The 18,697-nt window shown below is 44.8% G+C and overlaps 2 protein-coding genes across 2 annotated transcripts in view; one reads left to right on the forward strand and one right to left on the reverse strand.

Annotated features, from left to right (window-relative positions):
- The window catches only part of LOC121876144 (E3 ubiquitin-protein ligase UBR2-like), an 85,971-nt gene that overhangs the window by 22,789 nt on the left and 44,485 nt on the right, over positions 1–18,697 (reverse strand).
- LOC121876176 (neprilysin-3-like) lies at positions 8,988–13,446 on the forward strand. The gene is made up of 2 exons (XM_042381132.1): positions 8,988–9,138; positions 9,405–13,446. Exon 2 carries the CDS (start codon positions 9,488–9,490, stop codon positions 12,140–12,142), a length of 2,655 nt encoding a protein of 884 aa, XP_042237066.1. The 5' UTR covers positions 8,988–9,138; positions 9,405–9,487; the 3' UTR covers positions 12,143–13,446.

The following is an 18,697-nucleotide window of genomic DNA, read 5'->3' on the forward strand; positions in this document are numbered from 1 at the left end:
CCCCACACTCTCCTCCCTTCCCGTCTCCTCCAGCTACTGATAATGTCAACCACACTTTGTCTGTGTCTTGCCTCCCCTGTCTCTACCACCACTTAATGGCTTATCACCTGGGTCAATTGGTCTCTCTAACCTGTCCGCAACCACCATCATCCACCACAACTACCATCATCCATCATCTTCACCCACCAACAACAATCATTACCGCCAACACACACAATTAAAATGGTATCGAAATGGCACTTGCACTACTTTCTCTGTCCAGTCGTTTCATTAAGAACACAAATGGTCTGCTGTAGGTAAGGTTTGTGGCTAATTCATATTTATTCTAAGGTAAGGTAAGGTAAGGTAAGGTAAGGTAAGGTAAGGTAAAGGTAAGGTAAAGGTAAAGATAGGTAAAGGTAAGGTAAGGTAAGGTAAGGTTAGGTTTAAGGTCTGTGTGGGTAATATATGTTATTGTAAGGTTGGATTGGGTTTAAGGTGTTTGTGTTTAATTCATGTTTACTGTAAGATGCAATCAGATCACGTTTATTAGAACCTGATTGACACACCTGACTCTCACCAACCAGCAGGACCAGGTCAGTAAACCAACCCCTAAATGTGAACCACTGGGTGAAATGAACTTGTACCGATAATAAAAATAATTAAAAACAAAATCTTTCATAAGGTCAAATAATTTGTTCTTCACAAAGTAGCCTAAGTAAAGTGGTTCGTGCATAAAAGCGAATCATAAGTTAGCCGTTTTTACCTATTGTCTACTTTACTCTTCCTTCTTTTCTTTTTGTTTCTTCTACTTACTGTGTGTGTGAACATGAGTTGCAAAAAGCTGTCTGTTGAGTAACCAAAAACTCTGTCAGTCTGTCATCACAGGTCGGTACAAGTCAAAACCTTCCTACAATAACCAACATAATTTCACGGAACTCGGCGCCAGGTGTAATTATAGGAAGGTTTTGACGGCTACATACCATGACAATGCCACCGGCTAGACCAGGAGGAGAGATTATCATCACGTAACACTACATTTATTTTGGTAATGTCAAAAGAAATAAAGAACTCCAAAGATAAAAATAAATAAATAAAAAGCTGTTGGCATATGAAAGTTTGAGAACGATGGATTACAAGACAGGGGTGTTGAAAGTTCAGGTAGTGGGGAGATGTTTTTATCGCCCCTGGTCACACAACTCACTCCAACTAGGGACTTACTTTTCACACCCCACCAAAATCACAGCGCGCACTAGCTTCTTGTCTGGTGAGGGGCAGAGGCAAGGCTAGGTTGTGATAGGTGAAGAGAGGTTGTTCACGAAGTCCGCCTCGTTAGTGCGAGCTCACACGCACACACACTCAAACATACACACATTCCACCACCTTCCATCATACCTTGACACACATCTAACCTGACGGGGGTGAAATTTTTGCTACATTCGTGCACAGTTTCATTCCGCATATCATCATCACCATCACCGCCACAGTCATCACCATCACCGCCACAGTCATCATCATCACCGCCACAGTCATCATCATCACCGCCACAGTCATCATCATCACCGCCACAGCCATCACCATCACCGCCACAGTCATCATCATCACCGCCACAGTCATCATCATCACCGCCACAGTCATCATCATCACCGCCACAGTCATCATCATCGCCACAGTCATCATCATCACCGCCACAGTCATCATCATCACCGCCACAGTCATCACCATCACCGCCACAGTCATCATCATCACCGCCAGTCATCATCATCACCGTCACGATCATCATCACCGCCACAGTCATCATCATCACCGCCAGTCATCATCATCACCGCCACAGTCATCATCATCACCGCCACAGTCATCATCATCACCGCCACAGTCATCATCATCACCGCCACAGTCATCATCATTACCGCCACAGTCATCATCATCACCGCCACAGTCATCATCACCCGCCGCCACAGTCATCACCATCACCGCCACAGTCGTCATCATCATCACCGCCAGTCATCATCACCGCCACAGTCGTCATCATCATCACCGCCACAGTCATCATCATCATCACCGCCACAGTCATCATCACCATCACCGCCACAGTCATCATCACCATCACCGCCACAGTCATCATCACCATCACCGCCACAGTCGTCATCATCATCACCGCCACAGTCATCATCATCATCACCGCCACAGTCATCATCACCGTCATCATCATTACCGCCACAGTCGTCATCATCATCACGCCACAGTCATCATCATCATCACCGCCACAGTCATCATCATCATCACCGCCACAGTCATCATCATCACCGCCACAGTCATCATCATCACCACAGTCATCATCATCATCACCGCCACGTCATCATCACCGCCACCGCCACAGTCATCATCACCGCCACAGTCATCATCCATCACCGCCACAGTCATCATCATCATCACCGTCACGTCATCATCATCACCGTCACAGTCATCATCATCACCGCCACAGCATCATCATCACCCTCATCTCCACCGTCATCATCATCACCGCCACAGTCATCATCATCATCACCACCACAGTCATCATCATCACCGCCACAGTCATCATCATCATCACCGCCACAGTCATCATCATCACCGCCACAGTCATCATCATCATCACCGCCACAGTCATCATCATCACCGCCACAGTCATCATCATCACTGCCAGTCATCATCATCACCGCCACAGTCATCATCATCACCGCCACAGTCATCATCATTACCGCCACAGTCATCATCATCACCGTCACAGTCATCATCATCACCGCCACAGTCATCGTCATCACCGACACAGTCATCATCATCATCACCGCCACAGTCATCATCATCATCCGCCACAGTCATCATCATCACCGCCACAGTCATCATCATCATCACCGCCACAGTCATCATCATCATCACCGCCACAGTCATCATCATCACCGCCACAGTCATCATCATCACCGCCACAGTCATCATCATCATCACCGCCATTCATCATCATCATCACCGCCACAGTCATCATCATCACCGCCACAGTCATCATCATCACCGTCACAGTCATCATCATCACCGCCAGTCATCATCATTACCGCCACAGTCATCATCATCACCGTCACAGTCATCATCACCGCCACAGTCATCATCATCACCGCCACAGTCATCATAACCATCACCGCCACAGTCATCATCATCACCGCCACAGTCATCATCATCACCACCACGGTCATCATCATCATCACCGCCACAGTCATCATCATCATCATCACCGCCACAGTCATCATCATCATCACCGCCACAGTCATCATCATCATCACCGCCACAGTCATCATCATCATCACCGCCACGGTCATCATCATCATCACCGCCACAGTCATCATCATCACCGCCACAGTCATCATCATTACCGCCACAGTCATCACCACTCATCATCATCACGCCACGTCATCATCATCACCGCCACGTCATCATCATCACCGCCACAGTCATCCCCATCACCGCCACAGTCATCATCATCACCGCCACAGTCATCATCATCACCACCACAGTCATCATCATCATCACCGCCACAGTCATCATCATCATCACCGCCACAGTATCATCATCATCACCGCCACAGTCATCATCATCCACCACAGTCATCATCATCACCGCCACATCATCATCATCACGCCGCCACAGTCATCATCATCATCACCGCCACAGTCATCATCTCATCACCGCCACAGTCATCATCATCACCGCCAGTCATCATCATCACCGCCACAGTCATCATCATCACCGCCACAGTCATCATACCATCACCGCCACAGTCATCATCATCATCACCGCCACAGTCATCATCATCATCACCGCCACAGTCATCATCATCATCATCACCGCCACAGTCATCATCATCACCGCCACAGTCATCATCATCACCGCCACAGTCATCATCCCCGCCACGTCATCATCATCATCACCGCCACAGTCATCATCATCATCACCGCCACAGTCATCATCATCATCACCGCCAGTCATCATCATCACCGCCACAGTCATCATCATCACCGCCACAGTCATCATCATCACCGCCACAGTCATCATCATCATCACCGCCACAGTCATCATCTCATCACCGCCACAGTCATCATCATCATCATCACCGCCACAGTCATCATCATCACCGCCACAGTCATCATCATCACCGCCACAGTCATCATCATCATCACCGCCACAGTCATCATCATCATCATCACCGCCACAGTCATCATCATCACCGCCACAGTCATCATCATCACCGCCACAGTCATCATCATCATCACCGCCACAGTCATCATCATCATCACCGCCACAGTCATCATCATCATCACCGCCACAGTCATCATCATCATCACCGCCACAGTCATCATCATCACCGTCACAGCTATAGTTCATCCACATTCCAAGTATTTCCCAATCGCTAGTTCCACCCAAGACTTATTTTTACTACCGTCTCCCACACACGAGCTGTCGACCTAACAATGAATGTAACTGAAAACTTACCCCGAGGTAGCTAAGAACTCGTGATGTCGTAACTAAAAACTTATACTGATGTAACTAAGGTCTCGTGCTGACGTAATTTGTGCTGACTTAACTAAAAATTGTGCTGACGTAACTAAAAACTTGAACTGACCTAACCTAGGAACGCGTGCTGACGGCGTAACTACAATACGCGTCAAGATATCTACAAAAGAAGTTAGTGAGGCGCAAGACATCTTCAGAGATTAGTAAGGTGGCTCAGTTGTCACTAATCCCGGATGAGCGTGATCTTGCTGCTTCTGGCCTCACAGCACTTAATAATACCTGACTACTCTGCCCCTCCTATACCACCCTCTACCACCATGTCACGTTTCAGTCAAATCGCTCAACTGGTTTCTGAGATACAGTGAAAGTCATCAAGGATCACCTGAAGATTCGCCCCATCACCACCTTCTGCTTATTTTACCTTGGTTATTATGTTAGGATAGGTTAGGTTATTATGTTAGGTTAGGCTAAGTTAGGTTGGGTTATGTTAGGTTGGGTTGGTTTGTTAGGCTAAGTTATTACGTTAGGATTTTAGGTTAAGTTTTTAGATTAGGGAAGGTTAGATCAAGTTAACTTAAGTTTGGGTTGTTCATCTACAGGTGACAAAAAAAAGAGACCGATCTTCAGGTGATCTCGCTAAAACTCGTTTAAGATCAGTAGGAAACATGTTGTAGTTCTTGCCTTGACTTTAAACATGGTTATCGAAGCACAACACACACACCGCAAAACAACCTTAGCGCCGTCAAAATGCACATTACACCAAAACCCATCAACAAAGCTTAACTACACCCGGACATAAACTGCGGTGAAAATTCCTTGAACAATTGGTTACTTCCCGGTATCTACTTCTGGGTCAAAATAATATACGATTAATTTATTTCTAATGCCTTTTATCATCACATCATGTCGGAACCACAAAATTAAAACAAAAACTCCTTAATATAAAAAAAATAAAAATAAATCGCGAAAATACAGACGTTAAAATTCTATTACCTCTCGCATAACGATCGTCAAGTACTGACATGCCAGATACTGCCAAGTGTCCACGATATTTTGTCCACAACTGTACGTACAAGGCATGAGCTACAAAGTCCTTCCTCCCTTCACTGAGAGCTGGCCATGCAAAAGGTGATTACATTGTTTACCACGAGAAGGAAAACTCCAGCCAGGGTTCTTTGCAAAACACACACACACACACAGCATCAGCCTGCAGCAATATACTGTACCTCCCCATCAGCGTCTTCCCGTCCCAGGTTTTGTCATTGTTTAAGTTACCTCTAAAGTAACCCAATTTACACCACCTACTAGTCTACATTACCCCCTCCCCTCCCTCCTCTTGCATTATCAAGACCTCTTCCACCTCACACTCAATCACACTTACCAGTTGCTCAGGAAATAATTCTCATTATCCGGTGAAATGAAACTTTCAAAGGTATTTTTTATAGTCATTCACTTTTTCAGAGAGAGAGAGAGAGAGAGAGAGATTACAAGCTTCTCTATATAGTCAACACTAACAAGAGGACAAAATAATAAGGGTGTGAAGAGGTTGGTTAGGTTAAACAGCATAAAACAGACGATCGTCCGAGTGAAATGTAATCGTGTGAGGGTACAAGATTGTGTGTGTAAGATTGCGCGCGTGTGTACCAGCAACGCTAACAACAATGGCGTATTAAGGAGTGGCAAACGAATCGACGACGCAATAGTTTAAGAAGGGAGGGAGTGAGGGGGAGGCAGGAACCAAACCAAGACAATACCACCAAAGGAGTTGAGAGTGTGAGTGTGTGTGTGTGTGTGTGTGTGTGTGTGTGTGTTTTAAGCGAGTACAACCCCTTCCATATATACTGCTAATGAATATGATGCATTTCTTTGTGTACAAAACTCTATCCTGCATGGCAGTGAACATTACCCACATGAATCTGACATATATATACTGTGAATGAATATGATGTATTTCTTTGTATACGAACCTCTGTCGTGCATGGCAGTGAACAGTGACATCACCCACATGTCTGTGTATGAACCTCTGTCCTGCGTGGCAGTGAGAAGTGATACCACCCTCAGTGTCAAAACCTGACTAAATTACTCAGAATAGGCGAACTGTACTCCAAGCTTTGTCAATAAATTTGTTAAACTAAACCTTCCTCCTCCTTTTCCCATCCCTCCATTCTCTAACACTTCCAACTCCTGTGAAGTATATAGGCAGCGCTACGGCTTTTGTTTAATCCCCAGTCCAGACTAAAAACAAACAAACACAAACAACCACGAGTTGTTAACGACGATCTGTTTTCAAATTCTTATCTCTCCACACAGCTGCAAGAGGCGTCAAACCCGTAAATAAATGAAGTAAATAAGCAGTTGTTGGGTTTAGCTGAAGGATACATTATACAGTCTAATTGGTGCGTCTAATCATCAGGCGGTCACATAACCTTGTCAAAAACGACAACAAATAACGAATCATATCTCCCCGGGGTTTGGTAGAAGCGGTATCACTCTTGCCTCGCAAGCTAGATGTCACGGGTTCGACTCCCGGGCCGGCGGAAGTTGTTTGGACATACTTCCTAGCCCCCATTAGTCCCCGTTCACCTAGCAGTAAGGTAGGTACCTGGTGTAAGTCGAAAGTTGCGAATTCGTATTCAGGGAGTTGGAGCTTCCAATAACTTGATGACATAAACCATTGACTTTTCAGGTTTCTACGCCCTAGACTCTTCAGGCTTCTACGCCCTAGACTCTTCAGGCTTCTACGCCCTTAACTCATGAGACATAAAGGCAAGCATGAACTTAGCATGCTTCCCTGTTGGGCGCTGTAAACGCTTCACCTTACACAAGATGTAGGGGGTGCTCCCCCCCCCAAAAAAACACTCCGAGTAGTGTAAGCCGGTAAGAGGGAGGCATTGATGTTGTTATTTACTGAGCTTCTACAACACATTCAGTATACGAGACACTCTTAGGGGATAAACCTCTTGAGTGTACGGAGGTGAGGGGGGAGGGGTCTCTGTGCTGAATACAACCGCCTGCAGTTTAGCCAGATATTATTAAGTGATTCTCGTAGTGAAGAGGTTTAATGCTGCTTCACGGGGGCTGTCACTCTCTTGTGTGATATGACTTGCGTGTATGTGGTGAATTACATACAATACATGTTACGCCGACGCTCTTATGTAAAGTATCAGTAAGTGTGTCACGAAAATTTATGATCACACGGACATTCCCTCCCTCCCTCCCTCACTCTATACCCCCCCTCTCTAAAACCTCCCTCCCTCCCTCATTCAACCCCCTCTAAAACCTCCCTCCCTCACTCAACCCCCTCTAAAACCTCCCTCCCTCCCTCCCTCACTCAACCCCCTCTAAAACCTCCCTCTCTCACTCAACCCCCTCTAAAACCTCCCTCCCTCACTCAACCCCCTCTAAAACCTCCCTCCCTCACTCTACCCTTTCTCAAACACTTCCCTCACTCTACCCTCTCTCTATAACCCAAGTTATGCTGTAATGATCCATTTCAACAGACTCAATGGCAGTATGTAAACACCTGATAATATGCCCCAGCTCTTAATTTCAAACCTGGAGTAAAGTATAATAATTATTTGCCATTACTCCAAAGATAATAATTTTTTATATAAAGTTAACCTGGGACTATAAGACTACACGTCGCTTTAATGGCTTCAAGAGTTTTATTAGTTTAATTTATAATACTCCCTCAATTGCCCTCAGGTTACATTTATTCCTTTTAATTATAACAGTTCCACAAAGAATTAAATACTGAACGCGGGGAAACAGGAGTGAACTGCTTATAATCCTGTACAGTACATGAGAAGGGTGACCCAACACAGATACAGTACCGGTAATCGCACAGTTGGGATCTCATGAAGAATTCGAACTGCCTCTTACGTCACCTGATGATTTAAACACACTAACTTGAACATAACTTCACCCCCCTCTCTCCCCCATTAAGTGTTCGACAAAATATGCAAGGGTTCCTAATCTTCCCGAGATCCTACCTGGGTCCGGGATATTCTTCAAATATTACACCAAGTATACCAGGAAAGAGTTTATATGGGGATTTATTAAAAGGCTGATTTGGATTATCATGTTCAGCACATCACAACAAATTATATGATACATTTAACACCACCACAATGAGTGAATTTGGTAAACTTGTTATCAAGGTGACGGCATCTGGCAGCTTCTCATGTACAATACTACATCACATTAAAGTGCTCCTTTCATTACATTAGTTATGCAAATGGTGAATTTAGTAGTCATATATTGCTGACGTAATTCACGAAGCACTCGATATTACATTAGTTAGATTACATTGTATTACGCCACTACACCCGGAAAGGCAGAATAGGGTGATATTTAACACATCTGGTGTCACTTGGCAACCCCCTTGAGAGAGAGACTGGTAGCTAGCTGGATCCAGGGCTACCTACCTTGAGCTGGACTGTATAAGTTTTACAGTCCAGCTGTCTCGTCAGTAATACTCACCCGTGAGCTGTGGGCATCACACCCGTTCTTGTCATGCACCCGCTCTACTGTACTTACACACTTGTCAACCAACCAGCGAGACAAAAATCACACTTGACGGACAACTGAATCATATTAAGCTGCCCTGCATCACAAGTGAGACAATTGAACACTTCATGTTTTATCCCTTTGTAGTGCAGAAACACAAAGAGGTATTTTTAAGTCTGGTGTCATCAGTAAAACACAAAAGTACCTTGAAATTGATACAAAAACAATATGTAACACTGCTCCAATGAAACTCAGTGAAACCTGTTTACTCTGGAAAAGTCTTCTTGGTCAATATAACTCCACGAAGACAAAATACAATTGGAACTTTTAACGATGTATTACCAGCTTACAAACAAAAACTTCATTTGCTCTAGGATGTGTCCAGGAAAGGAAATAAGCGAGTGACGCCAGTGACTGACCCCAACACACCCATCCTCATTCCTGACCCCCTTCAGTAATGGATGCTCCAGGCTCTAGGTCTTCACCCACCACCACCCACAGTCGAGACACAGGGAGACAAGATGTACACAAACGAGAATACAACACACCTGATACACATGCACACAACTCAACAGGATTTGATAAACACATAAAAAACTCTGAGAGATGCTGTGATCAACCTGCGCCTGTTGGTGAAGTAAGAAGAGTTATACCCTTGAAGGTCACGTCTTCCTCTAAGCAAGAGCATGCTACCTCCAGGATGGGCACCTTCGACTGCGAGGGTGACAGAGTGAACAAACATGGGCGGAGGCACACCGAGAGATGGGTGATGGGTGTGATTGTCGCAGGCATGATTGTCTCTGGACTCATCCTCATCATTGTTCTCTACACAATTCTCACTATCTCCTCGTTTTCACCTGTCAACTCCAACAGCAGTCACCAGTCAACTGTCACAGTCGAAGTTGATTCCTCCAATCACTCCAAGACATTGGTAGAAAACGAAGGAAATCTTGGAGATATCTTGGACTCTTCTAGCTATGATGATCCCGACCTCCAAGACTATCAGAGTTATGTGGCTGATTATGTTCGAGGGGCCATGAAAACAACTGTTGCACCCTGCGATGACTTCTATGAGTATGCCTGCGGAAACTGGGGAGTACAGCATCCTCCTCCAGGTAACGTCTCATATTGGAGCACAGTTGAGGCTATGACGATCCAAATCTGGCACATATTGGAGACAGAAATAAATAAGTTCATCAACACACTACACGACAACAATGACTCGGGTAAACTAAATCTTGATCCCTCGTCCGGTACTCCAGTCAGGTCTCCCTTACATGATGCGGACTCCTTAATAAGGGACTTGGTGGTCAATTACTATGAAGCTTGTAACAATGAATCTCATCTGACTCAACTAGGTGTTAGCCCCCTCCAAGACATCCTCCACAAGATGGATAAAAAGTATAGAAGTGTTGCACAACTGCCACCCTTACAAGCCTTCCAGAGAATGCTGGAACATGTCCATTATGACCTAGGCATCCATGCCTTCTTCAGCTGGAAGGTAGAGGTGGACACCAGTACTGCAAATCTCGTAGTAATAGAATTAATTTCTCCAAATACAGATATGCCACTACAAGGTACTAAGGTGGAGGGTAATGCCATCTCTATATATAAATCGTATGCTTCCGATATTCTGGCAATGATTGGTACATATGACAATAAAACTATAATGAGTGAGGTCAACACTATTCTTCACTTCCTGCAAATTTACCAGACTGTAAGTGGCTCTCTACTAGTCAATGTCACAAATACTGAAGAGTTGAAAAAGTTAGCGCCATTTTTAGACTGGCACATTTATTTCAACAAAGGACTCAATAGGGTGGGTGTGTTTCTCGACAGTGATGAACGTATTCTCTCAATGATTCAGGATTACCTATCTCTTATATCCAAAGAAATAATGGAAGAAATTTCGAGTATGGGGACAGACAGACTGTACGTATATCTTCGCTGGCAAGTGATCCATTACTATAGTCAGTACCTGCACAAACCAGTAAGAAATATGATACAGCCATTATTTGATGAAATAACAGGAGAAAACACTACAGGCTTTGTAAATTTCCGCCTCAGACAATGCACGAAGGAGCTGGCAGAGAAGCTTATCATACCTTCTTCTTATCTCTTCCTGGAAACTATGAAGACAAAAATTCATAAAAGTCAAACTGTGAAAGGTATGATCAGAAAAGTGGAACAAATGACCAAAAATATCCGTAATGAATACATAAATTACATTAACTCTTTCAAGTGGCCAGAGTCAAGTGCTAAGAATCTGCTGATTGATAAATTGAGAAGAGTGAATATATTAGTGGGTTATCCACCAGTCCTTGACGATGTCATAGAACTTCATAAAATATTTGAAAGCCTTAATATCAAAAAGGGCAGTCTCTTAGAGAATCAAATACAGTTATTAACATTTGAACAGGATCGTAAGATGAGGTTCTTGAAGGAACCAGGCAAGTACACGGAGTGGGAGATAGTGACGCCCTTGTCTGTTATCAGCTTCTATGTGTACCGCATGAACTCTGTAGTTGTACCGCTGGGAGGATTAACATACCCACTGTACAGTTCTTATTTGCCAGAGTTCCTCGCTTATGCCACAATGGGTGTGTTCATTAGTCATGAGCTGGGACATGCTGTCGACCTTATGGGCCGCACGAGGGATAGTTACGGCAGAGTTAATACCACCTTGTGGAGCGACTCGATGGTTCAGGTATTTATTGATAAGGTGGTGTGCCGCATTAGTGAATACAGCAAGACTTATTATCCAATCAACAATATTCTGACCATTGCTGAGGTGATGGCTGATGGTGGCAGCGTCATTAATGCCTTCAGGGCAATCAAGAGCCGATTCCGCCATGCAGAATTCCCACCACAAATAAGAGACCTTATGACGGAGTTGCATCTCACACCAGATCAGTTCTTCTTCCTGTCTTATGCCCAATTGTTCTGTATGACGTCAGCCCCTGGTGTGCCACTCAAGGGGGTTAAACATTATCCACCACACTCTACGAGAGTTCGGGCCACCCTGACCAACACACCTGATTTTCACACGGCTTTTGAGTGTCCAAAAAATACCAAAATGAACCCCATTAAAGAAAGTTGTGACATATGGTGATAATGAACATTATACAGTAATTATGAAGGGAAAAAAAGAGTACTTGCAAGTTCTGCAACAAACCAAATATGTTTCACCAGGTATCATGTACTATGTCTTAGGGAAGCTAAAATTCTGCTATGATGGTTTGAACAGTGATGGCATATACTAAGATCAACGTTTTGTTCTTAACAGTGACTAATCCTCTTTCAGGATACATATGCCTGTCACTGATTAAGTATTGTATGCCAATCACTGATCAAATATTGTATGCCTATCATTGATCAAGTGTTGTGTGCATGTCATTGATCAAGTGTTATATCCGTTATTAATGTAGACATGTAATCTAGTATCATATCTCTTGTTCAGTGTTATTCTGTAGTTTCATGGGCCTCTTTAAGGTAGTAGACTCTCTCAGAAGAAAAACACTTCAGGAACTTTAAAGTTTTTTCCTCGAGGCAGATAAAGATGTTAAACTGTAATAGTACACATATGAAAGGTAGACAATGTTGTAATTAATACAGTATAGGTATACGATACTGTAATGTTATTAGTATTTATGTACTTTTAGTTGCTTGTTTAGTGAACGATGGTAAAATAATGCAGTGTAAACTGTATCAGTTTGTAAGCAAAAAAGTACAAAAGAGTAAATACAAGTGATCGTGGGCACTTCGTGCCCGGTGGCGAGTCCGGTGGTACAGTTTACCAAAGCGTGAAAGTTCAAACGCTGGTGCTTGGCTAGTGCGCAACCGCTGGAAGGCTGGCAGCGAACAGCGACATCGTTTTCCAGCGTAAATAAAATAGTTAATCAATGCAAGTGTGTGTGTGTGTGTGTGTGTGTGTGTGTGTTTGTGTCTGTGTGCCAGCAACACTAACAACAATGGCGTATTAAGGAGTGACAAACGAATCGACGACGCAATAGTTTAAGAAGGGAGGGAGTGAGGAGGGGGGGGGGGGATATTAAGCCAAATGACACTTGTAACTACCCAATTAGATGAAGGCGCCAGGAACCAAACCAAGACAATACCAACAAAGGAGTTGTGTGTGTGTTTTAAGTGAGTACAACCCCTTCCATATATACTGCTAATGAATATGATGCATATCTTGTGTACGAAACTCTGTCCTGCATGGCAGTGAACATTACCCACATGAATCTGACCTATATATACTGTGAATGAATATAATGTATTTCTTTGTATACGAACCTCTGTCGTGCATGGCAGTGAACAGTGACATCACCCACATGTCTGTGTATGAACCCCTGTGCTGCGTGGCAGTGAGAAGTGATACCACCCTCAGTGTCAAAACCTGACTAAATTACTCAAATAGGCTCCAAGCTTTGTCAATAAATTTGTTAAACTAAACCTTCCTCCTCCTCCTTTTCCCATCCCTCCATTCTCTAACACTTCCAACTCCTGTGAAGTATATAGGCAGCGCTACGGCTTTTGTTTAATCCCCAGTCCAGACTAAAAACAAACAAATACAAACAACCACGAGTTGTTAACGACGATCTGTTTTCAAATTCTTATCTCTCCACACAGCTGCAAGAGGCGTCAAACCCGTAAATAAATGAAGTAAATAAGCAGTTGTTGGATTTAGCTGAAGGATACATTATACAGTCTAATTGGCGCGTCTAATCATCAGGCGGTCACATAACCACAACAAATAACGAATCATATCCCCCCCCCCCACTGGGGGGGGTCGGTGGTAGAAGCGGTATCACTCTTGCCTCGCAAGCGAGATGTCACGGGTTCGATTCCCGGGCCGGTGGAAGTTGTTTGGACTTACTTCCTAGCCCCCATTAGTCCCCGTTCACCTAGCAGTAAAGTAGGTACCTGGTGTAAGTCGAAAGTTGCGAATTCGTATTCAGGGAGTTGTTGGAGCTTCCAATAACTTGATGACATAAACCATTGACTTTTCAGGCTTCTACGCCCTCGACTTTTCAGGCTTCTACGCCCTCGACTCTTCAGGCTTCTACGCCCTCGACTCTTCAGGCTTCTACGCCCTCGACTCTTCAGGCTTCTACGCCCTTAACTCATGAGACATAAAGGCAAGCATGAACTTAGCATGCTTCCCTGTTGGGCGCTGTAAACGCTTCACCTTACACAAGATGTAGGGGGTGCTCCCCCCCCCAAAAAAACACTCCGAGTAGTGTAAGCCGGTAAGAGGGAGGCATTGATGTTGTTATTTACTGAGCTTCTACAACACATTCAGTATACGAGACACTCTTAGGGGATAAACCTCTTGAGTGTACGGAGGTGAGGGGGGAGGGGTCTCTGTGCTGAATACAACCGCCTGCAGTTTAGCCAGATATTATTAAGTGATTCTCGTAGTGAAGAGGTTTAATGCTGCTTCACGGGGGCTGTCACTCTCTTGTGTGATATGACTTGCGTGTATGTGGTGAATTACATACAATACATGTTACGCCGACGCTCTTATGTAAAGTATCAGTAAGTGTGTCACGAAAATTTATGATCACACGGACATTCCCTCCCTCCCTCCCTCACTCTATACCCCCCCTCTCTAAAACCTCCCTCCCTCCCTCATTCAACCCCCTCTAAAACCTCCCTCCCTCACTCAACCCCCTCTAAAACCTCCCTCCCTCCCTCCCTCACTCAACCCCCTCTAAAACCTCCCTCTCTCACTCAACCCCCTCTAAAACCTCCCTCCCTCACTCAACCCCCTCTAAAACCTCCCTCCCTCACTCTACCCTTTCTCAAACACTTCCCTCACTCTACCCTCTCTCTATAACCCAAGTTATGCTGTAATGATCCATTTCAACAGACTCAATGGCAGTATGTAAACACCTGATAATATGCCCCAGCTCTTAATTTCAAACCTGGAGTAAAGTATAATAATTATTTGCCATTACTCCAAAGATAATAATTTTTTATATAAAGTTAACCTGGGACTATAAGACAACACGTCGCTTTAATGGCTTCAAGAGTTTTATTAGTTTAATTTATAATACTCCCTCAATTGCCCTCAGGTTACATTTATTCCTTTTAATTATAACAGTTCCACAAAGAATTAAATACTGAACGCGGGGAAACAGGAGTGAACTGCTTATAATCCTGTACAGTACATGAGAAGGGTGACCCAACACAGGTACAGTACCGGTAATCGCACAAAACCAATGACGTCTCCTGTATTAGTAACTATTATAAACACTGGGTTTTTTTTTACCCAAAGCATCACAAATAAAGAACAGCGATAATCCTAACTATAGAACTTTTTCCCTTAAAGATAAAAAGACGAGAGAAGAGGCGAGGAGGAGGAGGAGGGTTAGGTATTATCATCTTTGTGTGTGTTGTTAGTCGGGAATTGAACGAGGTAGTGAGTAAGTCGAGTGTTAAGGGTCAGCCACGACAACACGGCAGTCACCGATGATGATAAGACTTCCCACTAACTTTCATCTGATCTCGATTTCGAATGGTCTCTCTGATGCGTTCACCACCGTACTCCACTTCCGTTATGCCATACTGTTGTACATAATGACACAGCTACGAAATATGTCTATGACACCTAAAGACATGATACAGTGTGGGAGGCAGGGAAGATTGAGGGAGGATGGTAGGGTTGGAGAAAGGACCAGTTTACTCCTATCCCTGCTAATAATATACGTGTGTGTGTGGGGGTCAGAGCCTCACCGCCCCTCCACTTTCTAATAACAATGGTACAAAGGGAGAGGACTTGTGGGGCGTCTCCTGGTCCCGTCAACACTAACATCACCCACGGAGAAAGTTAAGCAGGGGTCGTGGGGGTGTGTTGGGGGGACCAGTGTACGGAGGGAGGGGGAAGGAGGGAGGTGGGTAGTGTGGGGCCATGAACTCGCACGCCCCGTGATGTTGCACCTGCAGACACCTTCAGCGCCCCCATCATGCAGTTCACAATCCTCACAATGGTGGGGTTAAAGCCGTGACTGACTAGTGCATAGCGATACTTTCCCTCCCTGTGTCTTACTCTCCCTCCCTAATTCTTCTTCCTTTTCCTCCCTGCTTTCCTAATTCCTCTTCATCAACCTTCCTCCCTCCCTAATTATTCTTCCTCTCCATCCTTCCGTCTTCTCTCCTCCCTCTCACCCTAATTGTTCCTCCTCTCTGCCCACCACCACTACCGTTTTCCTCCTCTATATCTTTTATCACTTTCGATTCCTTTCACCTGGCGACCGTACCCAGTCCTACCCGACACAGCCAGGCACACAGACGGATGGACAAAAATATACGTTGTTCATCACATTTAGGGAGGCCAGCGTTCTGTTTACCCAACTCCCAAAGAAATATTAAGTTATAACACACACACACACACACACACACACACACTTACTTCAGCAGAGTGGCGTTGGTAATGACTCCATGTGTTATCACTAGAGCCGGGTAGAAAAACGAGTCGCCTGGTGTATTACAATGACACAACACAAACACACTGACCCACGGCACAAGTAGCAGCGTTGGGTTGGGTTGGGTCAGGTTCGGTGTGTGTGTGTGTGTGTGTGTGTGTGTGTGTGTGTGTGTGTGTGTGTTTTTGTCGTGCATATGCTTTTACTTTGAGCATGAGAACTTTGCATGGAGAGAGTAGTGTGTGTGTGTGTGTGTGTGTGTGTGTGTGTGTGTGTGTGTGTGTGTGTTGGTTTATAGCAGGAACAACACGTCCTAACTCGCGAGCTGTAAGGGTGAGCAGGGTTCCAGCTACCCCGACTGCCTCCACACTTCGCCAAGTTCCTAGAATATCTAATAGTATGGTAGTCGAGTGTTCGGTACTGGACCACCTGAAGTTTAGACCCCCAGTTTATTTCACGTTAAAAAGTTATCATCCTAACGCTAACCAAACCAAACTAAACTAACCTAATTTAATTTAATCTAATCTAACCTAACCTAACCTCACGTAATCTAATCTTACCTAACCTCACATAATCTAATCTAACCTCAAGTAACCTGACTTAACCCCCCCCCCCCTCTGGTAATATTAAGGTGTTTAATCATTGAAATAAGAGGGTGGGGGGGTGGGGGGCTAATCCTCATATGATCCCAGGTACTTTCTCTAGCGACGGCACGACTCAGGAGAGCGACCCGCCATATACCGACACAAACTCACTCAAGAATACAGTACTACAGGGATCACTTGAACAACAGTCACCCCAGTTAGTTTTGACCTGTCGTGTTCGAGCGAGTATGTCGTGTTCGAGCGAGTATGTCGTGTTCGAGCGAGTATGTCGTGTTCGAGCGAGTATGTCGTGTTCGAGCGAGTATGTCGTGTTCGAGCGAGTATGTCGTGTTCGAGCGAGTATGTCGTGTTCGAGTAAGCGAGTAATCGAAGCGAGTATGTCGTGTTCGTGTTCGAGCGAGTATGTCGTCGAGCGAGGTGTCGCGAGTATGTCGTGTTCGAGCGAGTATGTCGTGTAGTATGTCGTGTCGAGCGAGTATGTAGTATATATGTCGTGTTCGAGCGAGGTCGTCGTTCGAGTATGTCGTGTTCGAGCGAGTATGTCGTGCGAGCCGGTATCGTGTTCGAGCGAGTATGTCGTGTCGTATGTCGTGCGGAGCGAGTATGTCGTCGTTGACGAGTATGTCGTGTTCGAGTATGTCGCAGAGTATGTCGTGTTCGAGCGAGTATGTGTTGTGCGTGTTCGAGCGAGTATGCCGTGTTGTATGTTGTGTAAGGTATGTTGTGTTCGAGTATGTTGTGTCGAGCGAATATGTTGTGTTCAGTGAGTATGTTGGTTGAGTATGTTGTGTACAGATGGTATGTTGGTTGAGTATGTTGTGTACAGGTGAGTATGTTGGTTGAGTATGTTGTGTACAGATGAGTACGTTGGTTGAGTATGTTGTGAACAGGTGAGTATGTTGGTCTAGTGAGTATGTTGGTCCAGTGAGTGTGTTGGTCCAGTGAGTATGTTGCCCAGTGAGTATGTTGGCCCAGTGAGTATGTTGGTCCAGTGAGTATGTTGGTCCAGTGAGTATGTTGGTCCAGTGAGTATGTTGTTCCAGTGAGTATGTTGGTCCAGTGAGTATGTTGGTCTAGTGAGTATGTTGGTCCAGCGAGTATGTTGGTCCAGTGAGTATGTTGGTCCAGTGAGTATGTTGGTCCAGCGAGTATGTTGGTCTAGAGTGAGTATGTTGGTCCAGCGAGTATGTTGGTCCAGTGATGATGTTGGTCCAGCGAGTATGTTGGTCTAGTGAGAATGTTGGTCCAGCATGTTGGTCCAGTGAGTATGTTGGTCCAGTGAGTATGTTGGTCCAGTCCATGCGAGTATGTTGGTCCAGCGAGTATGTTGGTCCAGTGAGTATGTTGGTCCAGTGAGTATGTTGGTTCAGCGAGTATGTTGGTAGAGTGAGTATGTTGGTCCAGTGAGTATGTTGGTTCAGTGAGTATGTTGGTCCAGTGAGTATGTTGGTCCAGCGAGTATGTTGGTCTAGTGAGTATGTTGATTGAACTTGTTGGTTTTAGTATACTTGTGTGTTCTCCGTTCATTCATTATCTATCTCGGTCTCCCTGTAAACACCAATTCTTCCTATCTCTTTGGTCCCTCTCTCACAATCTGAGTCACCAAACCTAACCTAACCCAAATTTTGACTT

The sequence above is a fragment of the Homarus americanus genome, unplaced genomic scaffold (genome assembly GCF_018991925.1).
Source record: "Homarus americanus isolate GMGI-L3 unplaced genomic scaffold, GMGI_Hamer_2.0 scaffold34921, whole genome shotgun sequence".
NCBI lineage: Eukaryota > Metazoa > Arthropoda > Malacostraca > Decapoda > Nephropidae > Homarus > Homarus americanus.